At 30.6% G+C, this 20,654-nt stretch overlaps 3 protein-coding genes across 7 annotated transcripts; 2 read left to right on the top strand and 1 right to left on the bottom strand.

The window, feature by feature from the left end:
• Positions 1–1,751: 1,751 nt before the first annotated feature.
• On the bottom strand, positions 1,752–4,446 carry LOC149879197 (uncharacterized). 3 transcript variants are annotated; one of them, XR_016446738.1, is made up of 4 exons: positions 4,282–4,443; positions 3,820–4,054; positions 2,632–3,398; positions 1,752–2,561 (listed from the first exon to the last, which is right to left on the bottom strand). XR_016446738.1 is itself a non-coding variant. In XM_090071079.1 (3 exons), the coding sequence occupies exon 3, from the start codon at positions 3,380–3,382 to the stop codon at positions 2,963–2,965; it is 420 nt and encodes a 139-aa protein (XP_089927205.1). In that variant the 5' UTR covers positions 3,383–3,398; positions 3,804–4,054; positions 4,282–4,446; the 3' UTR covers positions 1,752–2,962. The 3 variants fall into 3 exon arrangements, 2 of the variants coding, with proteins under 2 accessions (XP_089927205.1, XP_089927204.1); XM_090071079.1 differs by having other exon boundaries at positions 1,752–3,398; positions 3,804–4,054; positions 4,282–4,446; XM_090071078.1 differs by having other exon boundaries at positions 1,752–3,398.
• Positions 4,447–12,873: 8,427 nt separating this feature from the next.
• Positions 12,874–16,909, top strand: LOC149879198 (uncharacterized). 3 transcript variants are annotated; one of them, XM_090071554.1, is made up of 4 exons: positions 12,874–12,998; positions 13,293–13,413; positions 14,265–14,403; positions 14,478–16,909. In XM_090071554.1, exon 4 carries the CDS (start codon positions 14,903–14,905, stop codon positions 16,907–16,909), a length of 2,007 nt encoding a protein of 668 aa, XP_089927680.1. In that variant the 5' UTR covers positions 12,874–12,998; positions 13,293–13,413; positions 14,265–14,403; positions 14,478–14,902. The 3 variants fall into 3 exon arrangements, with proteins under 3 accessions (XP_089927680.1, XP_089927679.1, XP_089927681.1); XM_090071553.1 differs by lacking the exons at positions 12,874–12,998; positions 13,293–13,413 and adding an exon at positions 13,613–14,155; XM_090071555.1 differs by lacking the exons at positions 12,874–12,998; positions 13,293–13,413 and adding an exon at positions 13,613–14,147.
• LOC149879199 (uncharacterized) lies at positions 16,876–19,464 on the top strand. The gene has a single exon (XM_090071552.1). It carries the CDS (start codon positions 16,876–16,878, stop codon positions 19,450–19,452), a length of 2,577 nt encoding a protein of 858 aa, XP_089927678.1. The 3' UTR covers positions 19,453–19,464.
• The last annotated feature ends 1,190 nt before the right edge of the window (positions 19,465–20,654 follow it).

A 20,654-nucleotide genomic window follows, 5' to 3' on the forward strand; every position in this document is an offset into this window, starting at 1 on the left:
AAGTTGATTCCATTGTGGACATATGCACATTTTCATTCCCTTGTTTTTTGCAGCTAGTGAACCAATGACAATCAAGTCGATCTTGTGGTCGATGCACCACATTATGGTATCAATGTCACTATTTGTTTTTGATCCCTTTTGCAGCGCCGTCTGTAACAATGGTGATTTATCTCACTGTTTTGGGACTGAACTCTATTTCGTGAACCATATCTGTTATATTGGCACTGATGTTATTTGTCGTATGGTCCTCTGGAAAATACTTCATTGCGAAAAAATATCTTTTCAGGCGGAAACTTTTGTCTAGCTTATATAAGAATGATTTGTTCTAGCACTCCAGATATCTGGTATTAAGGCAATTCCTTCAAGTCCATCTTTTTCTGCATTTAATAAGTCAGTAACTGTTTTTTTTCGTAAACTTAGATTTTTAGAATTGCTCTGCAACTCAGTGTATATGCTGAAATTTCATTATATTGGCAGAAGGTAGCACTTTTAAGCATGCGAATGAATGATTTAGCTTCCACTACTAAAAAATAGGTTTCATCTCTTCTACCACTCACCTAGTGATGTCTGTCATAAGCCTTACTTGTTGAATATTATCCTCATTCCTGACCTTTTTATTCTGGGCTTTCCTCTTCTCCGGCTCTTCTCTTGGCATTTTGGTAGGTGGTTGCTGTGGTTCAGATTGTTCAGTTAGTGATTGCAATTCAGAATCATCAGAACTAGCAATAAGCAACCCGTAATACGGGTTATGGTCGGTCTGTTACTTTATAGTGGCTGTTTTCCACAACTTAAAGTTGCGAAACCTTAACTAATAACCTTTTAGAAAAACCCCTTCAAATTAAAAAAATTGAACCATCTGTAAAATTAAAATTAAAAGTATGCGGAGGTAAAATAATTTACCAATTATTTAACATTGAGTAATTTACAACTGACAGATCATATCAGTGTAAGGCAGAACCATTTTCCTCGATACTAAGTTCAACACAATATGTTTTTAGTTACTAACACAAAATAATAACACTTTATCATGCTTTATATTGACGAAAAAGTAAGGCTATATTCTTGTTATATTTTTTATAACATGAACTTTAATTAATAAGATTAATATTAAGCGAACGTAAATTATACATGATTTGTTAATTTTTTGGTATCCCCTTGATACATTTTTCTTTAAAACAGGAAATTGTCTTTAAAACGTTAAATGCACACAACCAAATAAATTTATTAAAAATAACTGACAATTATTATATATGGCACTAATCTGACCATTTTTATATATATGTCCTCTGTTTCAATAGCTTTTAGTAAACGGTAATTTACTACCATTTACTAAAAATTCCTTTTGTTACTCGAAATTAAATTCTCTTAAATATTTTGACACTAATAAAGGACCTCCCCAGTTTTTGCCTTAATGGTGGTCAAGAGAATAGTTATTTTTATTAAGAGTAGTCAAGTTTTTGATGAAGACCTTTTACCAGAATAATGAAATGTAAAACAATGATTTACGTGTATAAGAATTTTCTTTTTTTAATATAAGAATTTAACATATATAAAAATTTTTTCTTTCCTCAAAAGTGTTGCAAATGCAAACTAAGCAAATTAATTAGTTAAAAATCTTATAAAATTTAAGTAACTCGATATTTGAAAAATGCGCTAAACTACAATATTAACCACCCATTTAAAAAGATTCCCTAAATTACGTACAGCAAATTATTAGGCTTAAAATAGAGAAAAATTTAAAAAAATTGACCTAATTGCATACATTTATATCATTTTAACTGACCAAAATTTACAATAAAAGGTAATCAGGTTTCTTTTTATAAATCGTATTAATGCGTCAATCGTAAATCCTAAAGAAAAAAAAAATGGAATTATGATACTATAATTACAACAACAAAAAAAAAAAAATAAAAAATAAAACACCACATAAAAACTGAAAATCGATTTACCTATTTATAGTAACCCATTTTGACATGGCAGTTAATATAAACATTTATCGAAAATGTAACAATAAAATCTGTTTCAAAGTACAAAAGGATTAACAATACTATATATATTTATATAAAAAAACCAATTTAAGATATAAATTGCATTTTTAGCATAATGTTGTCTTGGCTTTCAGTAAATAAATAAAAGCAGTAAGTACCAATAATGAAACAACCTATAATTCATTTTTTACAATAGTCACCAACATGAAGGTGTCTATTGTTAAAAATGAATACCAACACAAAACATCACAACAATAACATAACAATAGAATATTTACATCCTTGATCCTAAAATCCAGTGAAGATAACAAACCAAATTAAAATATGAAAGGCAAAATTAGAAAACCAATTTAAAGTTAACTATATCTATCTTTTTACTAAACATATAAATACATAAAAGAATACTTGTTTTTATGTTCAATATTAGTTATTTAATTACTTCAAATTTAGGACATGAAAACATCCTAGATTTAAAGATCAAGGTTGCATACTCTCATACACATTACGCTAAACATTAACAGACATTATTATATTTTTTTTGGAGAATAATTAAAAAAGGCTAGACAACACAACCTAGCTCCAAAGCAGGTTGACAACACAACCTAAGCAGGTTGACAACACAACAAAGGCTAAACAACACAACCTAGCTCCAAAGCAACTCCGCCTGGCACTAAATGCTGCCAAGTCACAACTCTGCTATAAGTACATCGCTTGGCTGGCAAGGTTATCAATCTTGCTCAACATAATGCCAAATCACACCACTTTGAAAACATGGAGACAACATAATTTAAACATATATACAACTATAAACAAATATGGTTTTATATAACACATTTGATTAATAATCTTTTCAATTTGATGAAGAGTAGCTTGTTCAGCTATTAGAAGTGGGACTGAGTGGTGAATGAAATCTTCCATCATAAAAGCTTTGCATGTATTCCAGAGATGTAAAGGATTGTCAGGTTCACAAAAGGTCAAAATAATTGAAAACAACTGTCTAATTTTCTTGGCATATGTGTTAAAACCGCCTCAGAAAGAGTATTCTGCCATTCAGTGTCATCTTGCAACAGGCCTTTCAAAACACATGCTTCACAAAACGTTTCAAGGACAATACCATTAACAGTATGCACATCCTCCCAAGATGTTGCTCCTTTTGCTTGCAAAATTAACAGTCTAAGAAAAAACAATTCTCCAGTTGGATTAATTTTATATATTCTTATTATCACCTTATTACCACCCCTTTGTCTAACCTTCCATTTACAATGTTTATCATCAAATATAAAGTGATAAGGAATGTCTACATAAGAATAGCAATGTACTCTTTCGTTTTCAGTATTTAACTTAATCCATGCCATTAGGTGCATATCACGCTGAGCTGCACGATCTAAAGCCATATGTTCTGCTCCTTCTCTAAAATACAATAATTGATTTTCAGGTATGTGTTTACCAAGTCACAGCACTTTAAAAACACGGAAAGAACATAATATAAACATATGTACAAACTATAAGCACAATAAATGTGTTTAAATATGTATATAAGGTTAAATATATACTAATATACTAAAATAAATAAATACCTCATATACATATTTAAACACATTTTTAAAACAATTATGTAACACGTATTAACACATACACAAACAGTAAAAAAACACTTTACATTATTATAAAAACACATTGATAAAACAACTATAAAGCACTTATTCACACACACATACATATCAAAAAAGCATATATGCAAACAATAAACGTGTGCAAACAAAAATTCTAAAAATGATGCAAGAAAATTTAAAAAGATACAAAATATATATTTACAAACAATTCTCTTTACCTTCTTTTTTTTCTCATAAGAACTGTAATCTTCATAACAACATTTAACCTTTACATACAATAACATGTGACATGCATTGTCAGTGTTGGCACAAAATTTTAATTTATTTTTCTAAATTTTCTAAAAAAGAACAAAAATAGTTAATAGCATCACAGAAATTTCAAAGTAGTAATAACCATTTTATGGAAATAGCATTAGTATAACTTTAAATAACATACATACCCCTGTTTTCCTTCTAAAAAATAAGATAATAAAAACAAAACTGCCAAATGAAAAACTAAAACAAACAAAATATAAACGATTTAAAAAATTAAAATTCTTTCTACTTTATCTAATAAAAATTTAAATCCTTTCTACTTTATCTAATAAAAATTTAAATCCTTTCTACTTTATCTAAATAAAATTTAAGTCCTTTCTGCTTTATCTAATAAAAATGTATATACAACTATTTTATATACTTACTTCAATTATAAGATGATCTTAACTATTATTATTTATCTTCATATGATTCTTTATGTAATATATCTAAACTAATAATTAGATTCCAAAAGGAAGAAAGTTTTAACTCGCTTCATGGATCTTTCTCCAATGGCCGCGTGCATTTTAAGAACGCGCTCTTTCAAAGCCTAGTAACTAATGACGAAACGACGACATTAAACATTAATTTTTGTAGGAATTATATTAAGATTAACCTCAAAAGAGTCATTTGCCCTCATTCTATCTGCATCTTTTCTTTCCAATTGTGTAAATAAATCTGCATGTTTTCCTTTGAGATATTTGCGCCAAACACTTGTACATCACTGCGTTGCTGTAAATTCTTTTCGACACTCTTTGGAGGTGAATTTGTCATCATTGGCCTTAGTAAAAAACTTCCATATTTTTGATGGTTTGGTCATCTAAAAAAAAAAAAAAAACTTAAAAATTTATAAAAAGAAAAAAAAACAACATTCTTACCCGAATTTTTTAAAAAATTATCCGACTAGCGGGTAGTTCCGTATATCAGGTAGTTCCGATGATCGCGTATTAAAATCAGGTGGCGCATTTAAACACACTACCCGATTTAAATACCCGACAAGTAAGAAAAGAGAGGGCCTTAACATAAAAAATAAACATGAATGAAATAAGAAGATAGTAAAGAGAAGACCTTAAAACATTTTGAGGCTTCTTTTTGTTTTATAAAATACTCATATAAAATTAAAAACCGTCAAAATAGGCATAAATAAAAATATAGAAACAATATATATATATATATATATATATATATATATATATATAATGCCTAAAATATGCATGAAATAAATAGAATTATGAAAATGAAGTTTACGCATAAATACAGGCATACATGCATATATGCATACATTCATTTATACATTCATTCATACATACATACATACATACATACATACATACATACATACATACATACATACATACATACACACACACAGATACATACATACATACATACATACATACATACATACATACATACATACATACATACATACATACATACATACATACATACATACATACATACATACATACATACATACATACATACATACATACATACATACATACATACATACAAACATACGTACATACATAATTGCAACAAACAACTGGAACTGTATTCAAACAGCAAAAAATTTTATAGGAAGGATTTAAAATAGTTATAATTAAATTGATAAAAGGAAGACATTAAAGTAGTCATAAAAAAAATTTTAAAGTAACATAAAACTATTGCACATATTTTGTTTTGAAAAAAAGTACGAGATGTTTTATTACCCGACTAGTGCGTAGTTCCGAATTACGGGTAGTTCCGATGACCGCGTAAAAAAAGCTGGTAGCGTGTTAAACAAAAAAGTAAATTTAAAACAAGAAATTTTTACTTTTATATTTAAAAGGTGATAGCACAATGTTTAAAAAAATTCTGTGAAGAATTGAGATTTAATTCCACCTATTCCATGTAAGTATCAATTTTTAGCTAGCTAAAAATTATTACTTACATGGAGTATGTGGAATTAATTACTTACATGGAGTATTAGTTCCACCCTCTTCATATAAGTATTAACTTTTAATTAGTTAAAAATTAATTCTTACACGGACTGGGTAGAACTAACAAATAGAAATAAATATGATATTAAAAGAATTGAAATAAAGTTAAATTTAAAAAAACTCAGTAAAAAAATAATAATAATAATAATAAACGAAAATATCCGATCGCACGAAAATTTCGGTCCGAGGGTCGGGTAAGTTTTTTACTTGATTTCGAGTAATTTTATTACCCAAACTATCGGGTAATTTTATTACCCGATTTTTGGGTACTTTTACCTGTAATTTTATTACCTGGTTTTCGAGTAAAGAAATCACGTAATAAAGTTATCCGATAATCGGGTACTGCTACGGATAAAATTCGGGTAGCTTAAATCGGGTAATTCCCGACTCTAAGGGTTGGATATCGGGTAATAAAAGTTATTAAAATTACCCGTCTACGGGTACCCGCGGGTATTTGGGTCGGGTTTTCGCTCCCTAATTCTAACCGCTGCTTGAATTTGTTGGTTATCTTACGGTTATTCTATTTTAATCTAAAAAGCCGCGCTGGTGAAAAATTAGTTTTTTTCTCGACCATAAATTATTCGACTTTTCCTGGAACGGAATTAAATATTTTGGAAAAGAGTTATTTTCTATTTTTTATTATGTTGCAGACGATTAAATCATAGAATATATGCTGTAAATGGTTCGACACTTTACAAGTTCTACTTTTCTTTCTACTTAACATAATTTCTAATGTGGCACTGGACGCCATATAATAAAAACCACGTTCAGTAATAAAAACTATGTTTGAGATTAAGTTTTTACATTTTAATAAGGGGAAATAGAAACATTTGTTTTACTCGTCAGATTAATCTGAAATGCGCCATAAAGTTATAATACTTTTTCTTCTAATATAAGAAACAGCAAAAGTCTCAGATATATGTGGATGGAAAATATTTCTGACATATTATATGTCGGCAGAAAATTTGCCTTAGACATATTGGATAGGTAACAACTCTGTTCCCAGATTTCTGCGTAAAGTATGTTCAGCTCATTTCCGATCATCACAGGTCGGTTTGTGTATCTATGTGTGCATCGCTCCTCTTGTACAACAATATTTTTTGGCACCTATTTTCTTGTACGAGGAATCCTTATAAATACCACATTACAAATTTTGCGCAATAGGAACAGACTACCATTTTACACTTCCCGCAATAGCCTGTCGTCTGGACCCGCTGCCGAATCTTTTCAATTGCCGTGAATGCATCATTTACCTCGCTGATCGTAATGAGGCCAATAAGTGGCGTTTTTAAATCACTCCCTGTAATAATCTACAAATTAGATTACATCAATAATGCATATATGTACACAGTTAAGCAAGAAGTTTGCAACTAAATACTCTTTTAAAACAAGCCTACAAGTTATTGTAAAGAATTGAGTGCTTTTCTCACACTGTTCCTAATTATTGGAGTTGACCTAATCTGACAGACCCAAGTATATCCTTAAGTGTGGTGATAGGGCTTACCCCATAGACATCAAAAATATAACCCCAAAAGTCAGGGGTTAGAGATGCCAGAGAAAATGGAGTATAAAATTTGATAAATTTTGGGCACTTGTCAGGTTTTGCAACCCCCTCCCTTTTTTTGTTTTTGCAGATTCTGGAAGATCTTTTTCTGAAACGGAAAAAAATGGTTTTCAATTTTATTTTAGACAAAGAAAAAGTACTCTAATTCACATTTGAATATTCCATTTTTCCGTTAAAAACGACGCTGCTTTTAATCCCATTTTGAAAATTTTTAATGATAGTTTTAAAACCATTAATTCAAACTACTGAAAATATTTACCTTGGTTTTACAAGCGTTAAGAAATACAAAGAAGAAAAAATGACCTGAATTAAAACAGTAACTGAACAGCTACTAAATTTATTCATTACAATATATAAAGAAATATAAACCAACAAATAGTGAGTTGTGTTCATCAAATACTTTTACGAACTTCTAATTTACTGGGTAGTTAGTAGCAATTTGATCCCAAAAGTGAAAAAACGCATGCTCTTTAAAACTTTTCATCCACATGAGTTTGCTGAAGTAGTCAGGAATCATTTCTCTGTGTGTTCCAAACATCGCTTTAAGCTTTGCTTTGTTGTGACACCACATTGCTTCAACTCGATTAATTGTCACATTTGTTGCCGGATCTACAAAGTGAAGCAAGTGGTTCACCATACCATGCTGAAAGCCTTGTGCTCCAAGAGTGTTATAAGCACCCCACATATCACTCCAAATTTCCGTCCCTGGCCTTATCCATCGATGTATTATCGGCAAAAGAGTTGCTGCATCACGTTGCGCGACGGTGATTAAAAAACCTTCTTTTGGTTTTGGCTCGTAACCACCAAATATCCATTGGCCTTCCACAATTCTGCCATGGTTGTATTTGCGCCGAGCAAAAAGAGATTCGTCAATTTTTACAACACAGTTAGGACCGCCTAATTGAACAGGATTATTCAAAATGTAATCTTTTGCAACATTTCTGCAAAACGGGTTCCAATCGCTAATAGTTTCCCTGCATCTAATTCTTTTTGAATATCTTTTTGCGACAGTTCCCGACTTTAGCCTGCGCTAAGAGCCCATATGTATGTTATTCCATGGTCTTCCACAACTCCAGTTTTGATTTCTTAAAAACACTGCCTTTGCGAATGTTTACAGTCTTTTTACACTTTTTAACAGTACATCTCCAGGTTGTTCTATCTACCTTACGTGTGTAAAGCTGTTCGCTACAATGCAAGTTGAAAACGGGACAAATCATTACAATAGCAAGCAAACCGAATTCTCTCAACCACTTTATGCATTCTTTGCGGTTATTCATAAACCTCGGACCAATTTGAGTTAACGAGATTTTATCGAACTCATCCACTGTTGGTTTTCTAGCCATTTTGAAATTTCTCTTTATAAAAAACTGATGACACGAATTTCTTAAGCGACTTACTATAATACATCAAAGCCGTTTGAAAAAATTTCAAATAATTTCGTCCCTGTTACCTGCTGTTTACTGGTATTAGGATGTAGCGCAGCAAAACATAGACAAACATCAAATATGGAGTGTAAAAACTACTTAAAAACTGATTTTGTTTGTTGATAACACTCCATCCATTTATTTTGTTTGTTGATAACTCTCCATCCATTTGTTTGTTTTTTGTATTTCTTAACGCTTTTAAAAACAAGGTAAATATTTTCAGCAGCTTGAATTAATGGTTTTAAAACTATCATTAAAAAGCTTCAAAATGGATTTAAAAACAGCGTTGTTTTTAACGGAAAAATGGAATGTTCAAATGTGAATTAGAGTACTTTTTCTTTGTCAAAAACAAAAATGAAAACCATTTTTTTCCGTTTCAGACAAAAGATCTTCCAGAATCTACAATAAAACAGGGGGATGCGAAACCAGTTAACCGCATTTTTACAATATGTTCCGCTGAAAATGTTAAAACTTTTCATTCAAACTTGACAATAAACAACTAAATTAATATGAGTTGACTTTGTTATACATAAAGAAGCCATTTCATAGAAATAAGTTTTTCACATTTTGATAAAAATAAGAATTATAAAAAAACCGCCCTAGTTCTTACATGACACTAAAGAACTGGTCAAAATCAAGTTAATCCTTATGTATTCACAAAAAAACAACATAGTGGCTTTTTCCTCATTTTTCAAAATGTCTTCTCCACGAAATCATGAGGAAAAAAGAAAAGTAGTTTGCATTTTCTATTTTAAAGCATCAAAAATTACAGAAATAGTAAAAAAAAGGGGGTGATTTTGAAATCCCTTGCACTTCCTCCGGAAATTGCGAGGGTTGTAGGACATCACTGAGAAAACCTATTAACGAAAATCAATTAAATATTCCAAATTTTTACAACTTTTCAAGAATCAGTATTTTTTACCAATCTCCATCTTTTGTTCATTGTGATTGTAGGATATGTGAAGCAGCACGGGTAAATGGAAAATCTAAACATCTATAAGCCAAGCCATCATTTGAAAGTCCAAAACCATCATGTGAAGCCAAAAAATGGGGCTCTTCTTGTTATTCAATAATTAGTAGAGGAAAACCTCACAACTGCACAACAGCTACTTTTCGTAAAAATCTTGCTGAAATTTCTTCAAAGGATCAGCTTGCAACAAACATGATTAAAAACAACATTTGATTGCAACAACATTTTTAAAAAATGCTCTTTTTTCATTACTATCATCTGTCCCCGGGGCACCATTCGTCTGAAACCACCACAAGGATAAAATCTTTTTCAGGTTTTATTAGGTAATATATACAAAATGATTGTTTTAAACTGGCTACAATGCAGGTTTGTAATTTTTTCTTAAATCATTCACAGGATCGTCCTAAGTTTAGCATATAATTGGTTGTCAAACAACAAAATGATAAAGCTGGCATCCACTCTAAATTCAACTGAAAGGGTGCAAGTTAAAGACTTGTTGAAGCTAACTTTCCAACTAGGTTTTTAAATCTCCGAAAAAAACTCTCAGATGAACTTGTTGTTACAACTGTTCTGTGCGACATCAATAAAGAGCAAAGATCTTTTCGTTCCATCTTTCATTGTAAAAATTAAAACACATCCATGAGTTTCTTTTGAAAAAAATATCAAATTCTTCTGTGGGCCTCATAACAAAGAATGGAATAGATCATTGAGGAGGATTTTTGAAAGTCGGTTTTGGAGTAATGGAAATGAAACCTAAAAAGAATCCAGCTGATTCATTAGGCCTCAAGTCGCATCAAAAATCTTCCAAAGAATCCGATGCCAGAAACTTATGGCAATGTCAAAACCATTCTTAATCTCTTACACCAGCTCAGAAAATTCAGTTTGTTGTTTCTTGTGACATGAAAATAGCTCATTCTTGTATGCATCCATACTGCTGGTGTTACGTCAGTGCCAAAGAACTGGAAAAATTAGGATCTCCTCGGACAATAGACACTCTATAAAAGGCCAATGAGTACTTTTTAAAATGTGGTGGAGTTGTTAAAAAAGCCAGAGGTTTTCTAATGCTTTGCAAGCTCCAATTTTGTTAAACATTTTGGTAGTCTCCCAATTATTGATGCTGTCCCTCCTAAGGAGCTCCACCAATGATGGGTGTAGTTAACCATGTCGGCAAGGCCTTGGAAGAATATTGACCTGAAATTATTGATTGGTTGACTGGTGTTCATATTTTACATAAATCTTCTCACGGAAGTCAACCTACAGGTCCTGATGGCAGAAAAATTCTCAAGAGTGTTGATCACTTTCAACCTTATGTTGAGAAGAAAAAAGCTTCTGAAGCTATTCAACTCCTTGTGCTAATGAGAAAATTCAACTTTGTGGTTGAGGCATGCTTCGGAAACAAATACAGCAAGGATTTTAACCTTTTAATCAATGAATTCAGAATGATTTTTGTCAGAACAATTTCAATAATACCAAAAACTCATAGAGTTTCTCATCATATTAGACATTTTATAACCAGAAAAAATTGTTCCCTTAGAGCCTACTGTGAACAGAGCACTGAAGCTCTTCACAAACCAGTGGGAGAGATATGAGACAAATGTCATCCATAACATGGAGAAAAATTGATATGTTGTCTTGTTGAGTTTAAATAAAAATAATTACAGTGATAATAATACTATGTTCAATTTGATTTTTAAAATCTAGAATTATTGTACTTCATTATTATTTTGGTTTAGATATTATTTATTAGTTAGTCATTGTAGCTGACATGAATGAGTATAACAGGCATTATTAATGCAACATTTTATTTATAATCAAATATTTCAGAACGTTGGTTAAAGAATGATAAAATTTTCCGAAGGTGCATATTAGTCTTAGTCTTTATAGTTCTTCATTTATTACGAGAAAAATTCATACAAATGCTAAAAATGATTGGCATCTATAATCAAAAGTTGTAAAAATTTAACAAATTTTGAACTCAAATTTCTTTGGCATCTAATGCCAGGTTTTGAGAGTTTTACCTTTGAAGTCAGTGGGGTATATTCTATTACCATACCAAAAGGTTTTCTCGATTACTGTTCCTAATTGTTGCAGATTAGTTCAACTGCAACAATTAGGAACAGTTACTCTTACCTAGTAATAATGAAAGTTTAGTATTATTATCTAGTAATAATGAAAGTTTAGTATTATTATCTACAACGAGCCACACTTACTTTTCCAAGTGCTTTTAGAGTTTTTCTGACTGCCCTCTCAACAACATTAAACAGCTTTGCAGTTTTTCTGATAGGCATAGTGGAATTCTTTTTAACATGTCTTTTAAACTTTTCAGTGAACGTTTTATCAACATTTTTGCTCACTGGAAAGGACAATGTACTAATACTCTTAACATTGTCACGTTCATAGACTCCAGATATACGAATCACTTCACGTGTAGGCAATCCCGCGTGAATCAAATATAAAACTTTAGTTCTTTTGGCTTCCATTTTAAAAAAACTAACTAAAATACTTTTAAATCACAAATTTATTCAAATCTAAGACGTTTTTTGAACATTAACCAACAGAAACAAATAATGGAAGTATTTCATTTTAATTGATTATAGGAATTTCGTTTTTAGTAAGGTTTAATTTTTAGTAAGAAAGTATTGTAATATTAAAACTATTAACTAGAAATGAATAAATGTAAATATTACAACATAAGAACAAGAAAAAAAATCATCTCAACCAGTGCTTAATGGTAGTCTTCAAATATGATTTGAACACTGAAGTCAGTTTCTTCTAAGTCTAAATTTTAAAAACCTTGTTTAATCTGCTTTTAAGTTTTTTCTGCTAAATTATAAGTTTTATAGCTTATTAGTATGAGCTTACCTTTACCAATAAACTAGTCTAATTAGGTTTCATCATTTTCTGAAAAAATAGCTTCATCTATAATATAATTAGTACAGAAATGCTTAACGTTTAACGTTTAACGTCGTTTCGTCATTAGTTACTAGGCTTTGAATTAGTTACTAGGCTTTGAAAGAGCGCGTTCTCCAAATGCACGCGGCCATTGGGGAAAGATCTTTTGAGCGAGTTAAAACTTTTTTCCTTTTGGAATTTAATTATTAGTTTAGATATATTACATAAAGAATCATCTTAATCAATTATATATCATATTATAATTGAAGTAAGTATATGAAATAGTTATATACATTTTTATCAGATAAAGTAGAAAGGATAAAAATTTTTATTAGATAAAGTAGAAAGGATTTAAAGTAGAAAGGATTTTAATTTTTTAAATCGTTTAGATTTTGTTTGTTTTAGTTTTTCTTTTAGTAGTTTTATTTTTATTATTTTATTTTTTAGAAAGAAAATAGGGGTATGTATGTTATTTAAAGTTATATTAATGCTATTTCCATAAAAGGGTTATTAATACTTTGAAATTTCTGTGATGCTATTAACTATTTTTGTTCTTTTTTAGAAAATTTAGAAAAATAAATTAAACTTTTGTGCCAACACTGACATGGCATGTCACATGTTATTGTATGAAAAGGTTAAATTTTGTTAAAAGGATTACAGTTCTTATGAAGAAAAAAAAGAAGGTAAAAAGTATTGTTTGTAAATATATATTTTGTTTACTTTGAATCTTTTTAAATTTTCTTGCATCATTTTTAAAAATTTTGTTTCCACATGTTTATTGTTTGCATATATGCTTTTTTGATATGTGTGTGTATGTGGTAATAAGTGCTTTATAGTTGTTTTATCAATGTGTTTTTATAATAATGTAAAGTATTTTTATTGTTTGTGTATGTGTTAACATGTGTTATATAATTGTTTTAAAAATGTATCTAAATATGTATATAAAGTATATATTTAACCTTATATACTTATTTAAACACATTTATTGTGTTTATAGTTGGTACATGTGTTTGTATTATGTTGTTTCCGTGTTTTCAAAGTGCTTTGACTTGGTAAACGTGTAGAGCAAGGTTTGTCAATTTTGCCAGCCAAGTGATGTACTTTTAACAGAGGGTTACACAATAGTGTTTAGTGTCAAACTGTTACTGCTTTAGGTCTAGCTGTTTTCGAGCCTTTATTATTAAAGATTATTCTAAAAATACATAATAATGTATTTTAATAATATTTTGCATAATGTTGTTATTTATGTTTTGTTATATATGAATGTTACCTTACTTAAGTTATATTATAGATACATATTATATTAACTTATGGTGTGTGCTATTTTTGTGTGTTGTTGCTGTGGTGTTTTTTTTGTTATCTTTTGAGTTAATAGACATTTGGCTTATCTTCGTGTTGGTGTCTATTGTTAAAAATGGTAAATAGGTAATTTTTTTAAAAATCACTGCTTTTAATCATTCACTAAAAGCCAATACAAGTTATTTTACTATATATATACAATTTGTTTTATCTCTCTTTGATTTTTTGTCTTTAGCACTGTTTACTACATGATTTTGCTATAAATATTTCGGAATCATGATGTTCCAGCATAAATTATTTTGTAAAAGCTAACATAAAATAATAATATTTTACAACTACTACTCTGGTAAATCACAAAAGCTTTTCTCTATAAGGTACATTGATTTTCATTTTTTGTATGTAATATTTTTCTTATTTATTTACTTATTCGTTACATTTTTTATTTTAGATTTATCAGATGATGTGTTTATGTGGTATAGAAGAACAAAATATTGTAAAGTTTTGTGAATTTTTTAAAAGCGTTTACTAATAATTTTTTTTGAAGAAATACTATAAGTTTGCAAAAAAGGGTTTACAACGTTTTTTTTTTTAATTTTTCTTTGTTAGCAGTATGTTTATTATTAGAATTGCATGTTTTTAATAATTTTTTTTATTATTATTTGCTATGCTAATTTTTTTTAAAACATCTTTTAGCTGATATATATTTTTAAAGTCATAAGATTATTGTATGATTTATCTTAAATGACAGTCTGTTATATTTAAAAATTATTTGTGTATGCTATTTAGAGTAGAAAAAAAGCTATATAGGAAAGATCACAATCTTCAGGATTCTTTAAGATTTTTCTTACTACTTTCAATTTCAATTAAAAAAGAATGGATGATATTAGGCTAGAAGCAGATATTAGTGTAGAAAATGTAAACGTTAATAGGCAAGTTAATCGTCGCAGAAATGAAAGAGATAGGCTAAGGCGAGATGAAATTAATAATCGACAAAATGCTAGAAATGCTGCTCGACAAGCAGCAAATAATTTGAACCCAAATGAGGAGAGCTTGGTTAGGCGAGCTGAAAATAATCGTCGTAGAAATGAAAGAGATAGACTTAGGCAAGATGAAATTAATAATCGACAAAATGCTAGAAATGCTGCTCGGCAAGCAGCAAATAATTTGAACCCAAATGAGGAGAGCTTGGTTAGGCGAGTTGAAAATAATCGTCGCAGAAATGAAAGAAATAGGCTAAGGCGAGATGAAATTAATAATCAACAAAATGCTAGAAATGCTGCTAGATACGAAAGAATGCATTGTATAGCAAGAAGTAATACTATTCCAGATTATAATTATTTAGGAGAAATGAATTATATTTGTCAGCATTGTGGTGCTAAGAAATTTCTTGATGAAACACATTTTTTATGTTGCCATAATGGAAAGGTAGTTTTGTCGCAACCTTCATCATTTCCACAAGTTTTAGAAGATTTATTTAAAGGAAACTATACAGATAGAAATGCCAATCTGAATTTTTTAAAATATATTAGAAATTATAATGCCTGTCTTTCTTTTGCTTCATTTGAAGCTAATGTAGTTCAACCCATGAATCATGGGCCGCCATGTTTTAGAATATGTGGTCAAGTTTTTCATCGTATAGGTAATCTAAGACCAAATCAAGATGTTCTGCCGACATATTGTCAACTATACATCTATGATCCACTTGCAGCAGTAAATTTTAGAATGCAACAACGTGGTAATGATCTTTGCTTAAATGATTTAATGTTTCGATTGCAAACTATCGTTAGTGAAGAGAATCCATTTGCTCTTGCATTTAAAAACATGGCTGAAGTGGAAGATGAAGAAATTCGTCGAGCAGCTCTAGAAGGTCGCTCAGTGTCAGTTGTAAAAATGTCTTTACTTGAAGGGCAAGATAGACGTCGTTATAATCTCCCTTCACATAATGAAGTTGCAGTTGTATTTGTTGGTGAAGATGGTGCACCACCTGCTTCCAGGGAAGTTGTTATTTACCCAATAGGTCAACCTCTTAAAACTATATCAAGTATGTCTGCCAACTTAGATCCTATGGTTTATCCTCTATTTTTTCCGAGGGATGATGCTGGTTGGCATAATCAATTGGTTCACAACCCTGAACGTGCTACATTGGTTAGAAATCATGTTACATTATCTCAGTATTACAATTATAAACTTTCAGTTAGACAATTTTTTTCTTCACTCTTTTATGGCAAAAAACTGTTTCAGCAATATGCTGTTGATGCGTATGTGAAAATTGAAGGCCAGCGCCTTGCTTTCATCAGAAATAACCAAAGCAAACTGAGAAGCGAGCAGTATAATGTCTTACATGAACATGTAAACAACCTTGGAAATGATCATAATGTTAGACCAGGGCGTGTTGTAGTTTTGCCATCAACTTATGTAGGAAGTCCTAGAGCTTTAAAAGAAAACTTTGAAGATGCTATGTCTATAATTAAAAGGTATGGTAAACCAGATCTTTTTATTACTTTCACTTGCAACCCAAAATGGCGCGAGATAACTGAAAATTTATATCCTGGTCAGACAGCAAATGATAGACCTGACTTGGTTATTCGAGTATTTAAACTCAAATTAAATAACCTTCTCAATGACATTTTTAAGCACGGTGTATTAGGGAAAGTTGTAACACATGTTCAGGTTATTGAGTTTCAAAAGCGTGGTTTGCCACATGTTCATATTTTACTTCACTTTGCAAATGATGATAAGCTTGAAACAGCACATGATATCAATAATTTAATATCTGCAGAAGTTCCAGATCCGATTGTTAATCGAGACCTTTATGACGTTGTTAAAGCTTGCATGATTCACGGTCCATGTGGCATACTGAATCCAATTCTCCCTGCATGAAAGATGGTGTGTGCAGCAAAAACTATCCTAAAGAATTTACTATTAACACAGTAGCAGTTCATAATGGTTATCCACGCTATAGACGTTGTGATAATGGTTTGGTTATCAATATTAAAGGTAACAATGTAGATAACCGCTGGGTGGTACCTTACAATCCATGGTTATCAAAGAAATATCAAGCTCACATTAATGTTGAAGCTTGCATGTCTGTTAAGGCTGTTAAATATTTGTACAAATACATATACAAGGGTCACGACTGTGCCAATATTGTAATAAATGAACAAATTAATCATGATGAAGTAAACACTTTTTTAGATTGTCGTTATGTTTGTGCACCTGAAGCATTGTGGCGAATTTTTGAGTATCCAATAAGTCATATGTCACACACTATTATACGCCTTAAAGTTCATCTACCTGAAAATCAATTAGTGTATTTTAGAGAAGGAGCAGAACAAATGGCTTTAGATCGTGCAGCTCAACGTGATACGCACCTAACAGCATGGTTTAAGTTAAATACTGAAAATGAAAGAGCACATTGCTATTCTTATGTAGACATTCCTTATCACTTTATATTTGATGATAAACATTGTAAATGTAAGGTTAGACAAAGGGGCGGTGATAAGGTGATAGTAAGAATGTATAAAGTTAATCCAACTGGAGAATTGTTTTTTCTTAGACTGTTACTTTTGCAAGCAAAAGGAGCAACATCTTGGGAGGATGTGCGTACTGTTAATGGTATTGTTCTTGAAACGTTTCGTGAAGCATGTGTTTTGAAAGGCTTGCTGCAAGATGACACTGAATGGCAGAATACACTCTCTGAGGCGGTTTTAACACGTATGCCAAAGCAAATTAGACAGTTGTTTTCAATTATTTTGACTTTTTGTGAACCTGACAATCCTTTAGATCTCTGGAATTCATACAAAGCTTTTATGATGGAAGATTTCATTCACCGCTCATTCCCACTTCTAACAGCTGAACAAGCTACTCTTCATCAAATTGAAAAGATTATTAATCAAAGTGGTAAAACGCTGGCTGATTACAATCTGCCAGTTATTGATGAGTTTATAGGCTTAAATCTAGAAAATTTTGATGAAAATGTTCAACAATCTATTGATGAAGCCAATCGAATGAGACTGTTGCTTAATGTCAATCAATTAAATGTATGTAATGCTCTCCTTGCTGCACTGAATGAGCAACCAAGTGTAGAAAATCAACATTCTAGATTGTTTTTCATGGATGGACCAGCTGGTAGTGGAAAAACTTTTACTTATAATTATTTGATTGCTGAAACCAAAAGTAGGGGCTTTAAATCTGCTACAACTGCATGGACTGGCATAGCAGCAACTCTTCTTACAAATGGATCTACATTGCATGGCTTATTCAAACTTCCTGTTCCAATATTGGATAATAGCACATGTAATGTAACTCCTAATTCTATACACGGGCATTTTTTAAGACAAGTTAGTTTGTTTTTGCTTGATGAAACATCCATGATACCTAAACATGCCTTAAATGCAATTGATAGGTTGTTAAAAGATATTTGCAACAACAACTTTCCGTTCGGAGGAAAAATCATTCTTTTTGGTGGTGACTTTAGGCAAATTCTGCCTGTTGTGAAAAGAGGACAACCAGCTGAAATACTAGAATCGTGTATAAAATGTTCTTTGCATTGGCAATGGGTGCAGAAGTTTGCATTAACTAAAAATATGAGAGTACAAGATGGGGAAGGTGATTTTTCCCAATGGCTACTAAAACTTGGGAATGGAACAATAACTGTCAAAGAGGAGGATCCTTTTAAAGGATGCATTGAAATACCAAATCGGTGCATTATTAGAGAAAACGAATCAATTGTTGAAAAGATTTTTGGAGATGCTGATCAAAATGATTATTCTAAACGCGTGATTTTAACACCAACTAATGTTGATTCATTATCAATCAATGAAGAAGTGCTTGAATGTCTGCCAGGTGAGGTCAAAATATATTTAAGTGCTGATCAAATTGACACTGATGACCTTAATGAAAGAAATCACTTTCCTGTTGAGTTTTTGAACAGCTTAACTCCTTCAGGTATGCCACCTCATTGTTTAAAATTGAAAATTGGTTGTATAATTATGCTACTTAGAAATTTAGATCTCAAAGCTGGGTTATGCAATGGTACTCGAATGAAAGTTTGTGCTCTTCAAAATAATTACATTGATGCAGAGGTTTTAACAGGTGTTTCTGGTGGTAAACGGGTTTTTGTTCCTCGAATTCAGTTGGCTCCATCGGATTCTAATTTACCTTTTGTTCTGAAACGTCGTCAGTTTCCTATCAGATTGGCTTATTCGATGACAATTAACAAAAGTCAAGGTCAAACATTTGATAGAGTTGGGGTATATCTCAAAAAACCGTGTTTCTCTCATGGTCAATTATATGTTGCATGTTCAAGAACTAGGGCATTTAACAGTTTGTTTTTCAAAATTGATAAACATCTCATTCAAGGTATGGTAGGTGAAAAGTGTTACACAAATAATGTTATATTTTCTAATGTTCTTAACTTATAGTCTTTAGATTTTCATTTCGAAAACTTACTGTTTGTAGGTTGTGAGCCCATTTTTTATGTATAACATTATTTATTATTTTAATATTTTTTTCATAGTTTTTGATAAATATATCTGTCATTTAATATTATTATAAAATGTGTTTATATGTGTTGTATAAAGCCATATTTGTTTATAGTTGTATATATGTTTAAATTATGTTGTTTCCATGTTTTCAAAGTGGTGTGACTTGGCATTGTTGTGCAAGATCGATAACCTTGCCAGCCAAGCGGTGTACTTATAGCAGAGGTGTGACTTGGCAGCATTTAGTGCCAGGCGGTGTTACTGCTTTAGAGCTAGGTGTTGTCTAGCCTTTTTTAATTATTCTGGAAACACATAATAATGTCTGTTAATGTTTAGCGTAATGTGTTTGAGAGAGTATGCAACCTTGATCTTTAAATCTAGGTTGTTTTAATGTCCTAAATTTGAAGTAATTGAATAACTAATATTGAATATAAAAACAAATATACTTTTATGTATTTATATGTTTAGTAAAAAGATAAATATAGTTAACTTTAAATTGGTTTTCTATATTGCCTTTCATATTTTAATTTGGTTTGTTACTTTCGCTGGATTTTAGGATCAAGGGTGTAAATATTCTATTGTTATGTGTTATTGTTGTGATGTTTTGTGTTGATAGACTGCTTGGCTTACCTTCACGTTGGTGTCTACCGTTAAAAATGAATAATAGGTAGTTTCATTATTGGAACTTACTGCTTTTATTCATATACTAAAAGCCAAGACGACATTATGCTAAAAATGCAATTTATATCTTAATTTGATTTTTTTTTTTTTTTTTTTTTTTTTTTTATAGTATTGTTAATCCTTTTGTACTTCGAAACAGATTTTATAGTTTATATATTCGATAAATGTTTATATTAACTGCTATGTCAAAATAGGTTACTATAATAGGTAAATCGAATTTCAGTTTTTATGTGGTGTTTTTTTTTTGTTGTTGTTGTTGTAATTATGGTATCATAATTCCTTTTTTTTTTTTTTCTTTAAGATTTGCGATTGACGCATTTATACGATTTAAAAAAAACAACCTGAATTCCTTTTATTGTAAATTTTTGTCAGTTAAAATGATATAAATATATGCAATTAGTTCAATTTTTTTTTAATTTTCTCTATTTTATGCCTAATAATTTGTTGTACGTAACTTAGAG

This window comes from Hydra viridissima, unplaced genomic scaffold, assembly GCF_058129835.1.
Source record: "Hydra viridissima isolate aposymbiotic clone 2 unplaced genomic scaffold, HvirCarnegie_v1 scaffold_14, whole genome shotgun sequence".
Classification (NCBI taxonomy): Eukaryota; Metazoa; Cnidaria; class Hydrozoa; order Anthoathecata; family Hydridae; genus Hydra; species Hydra viridissima.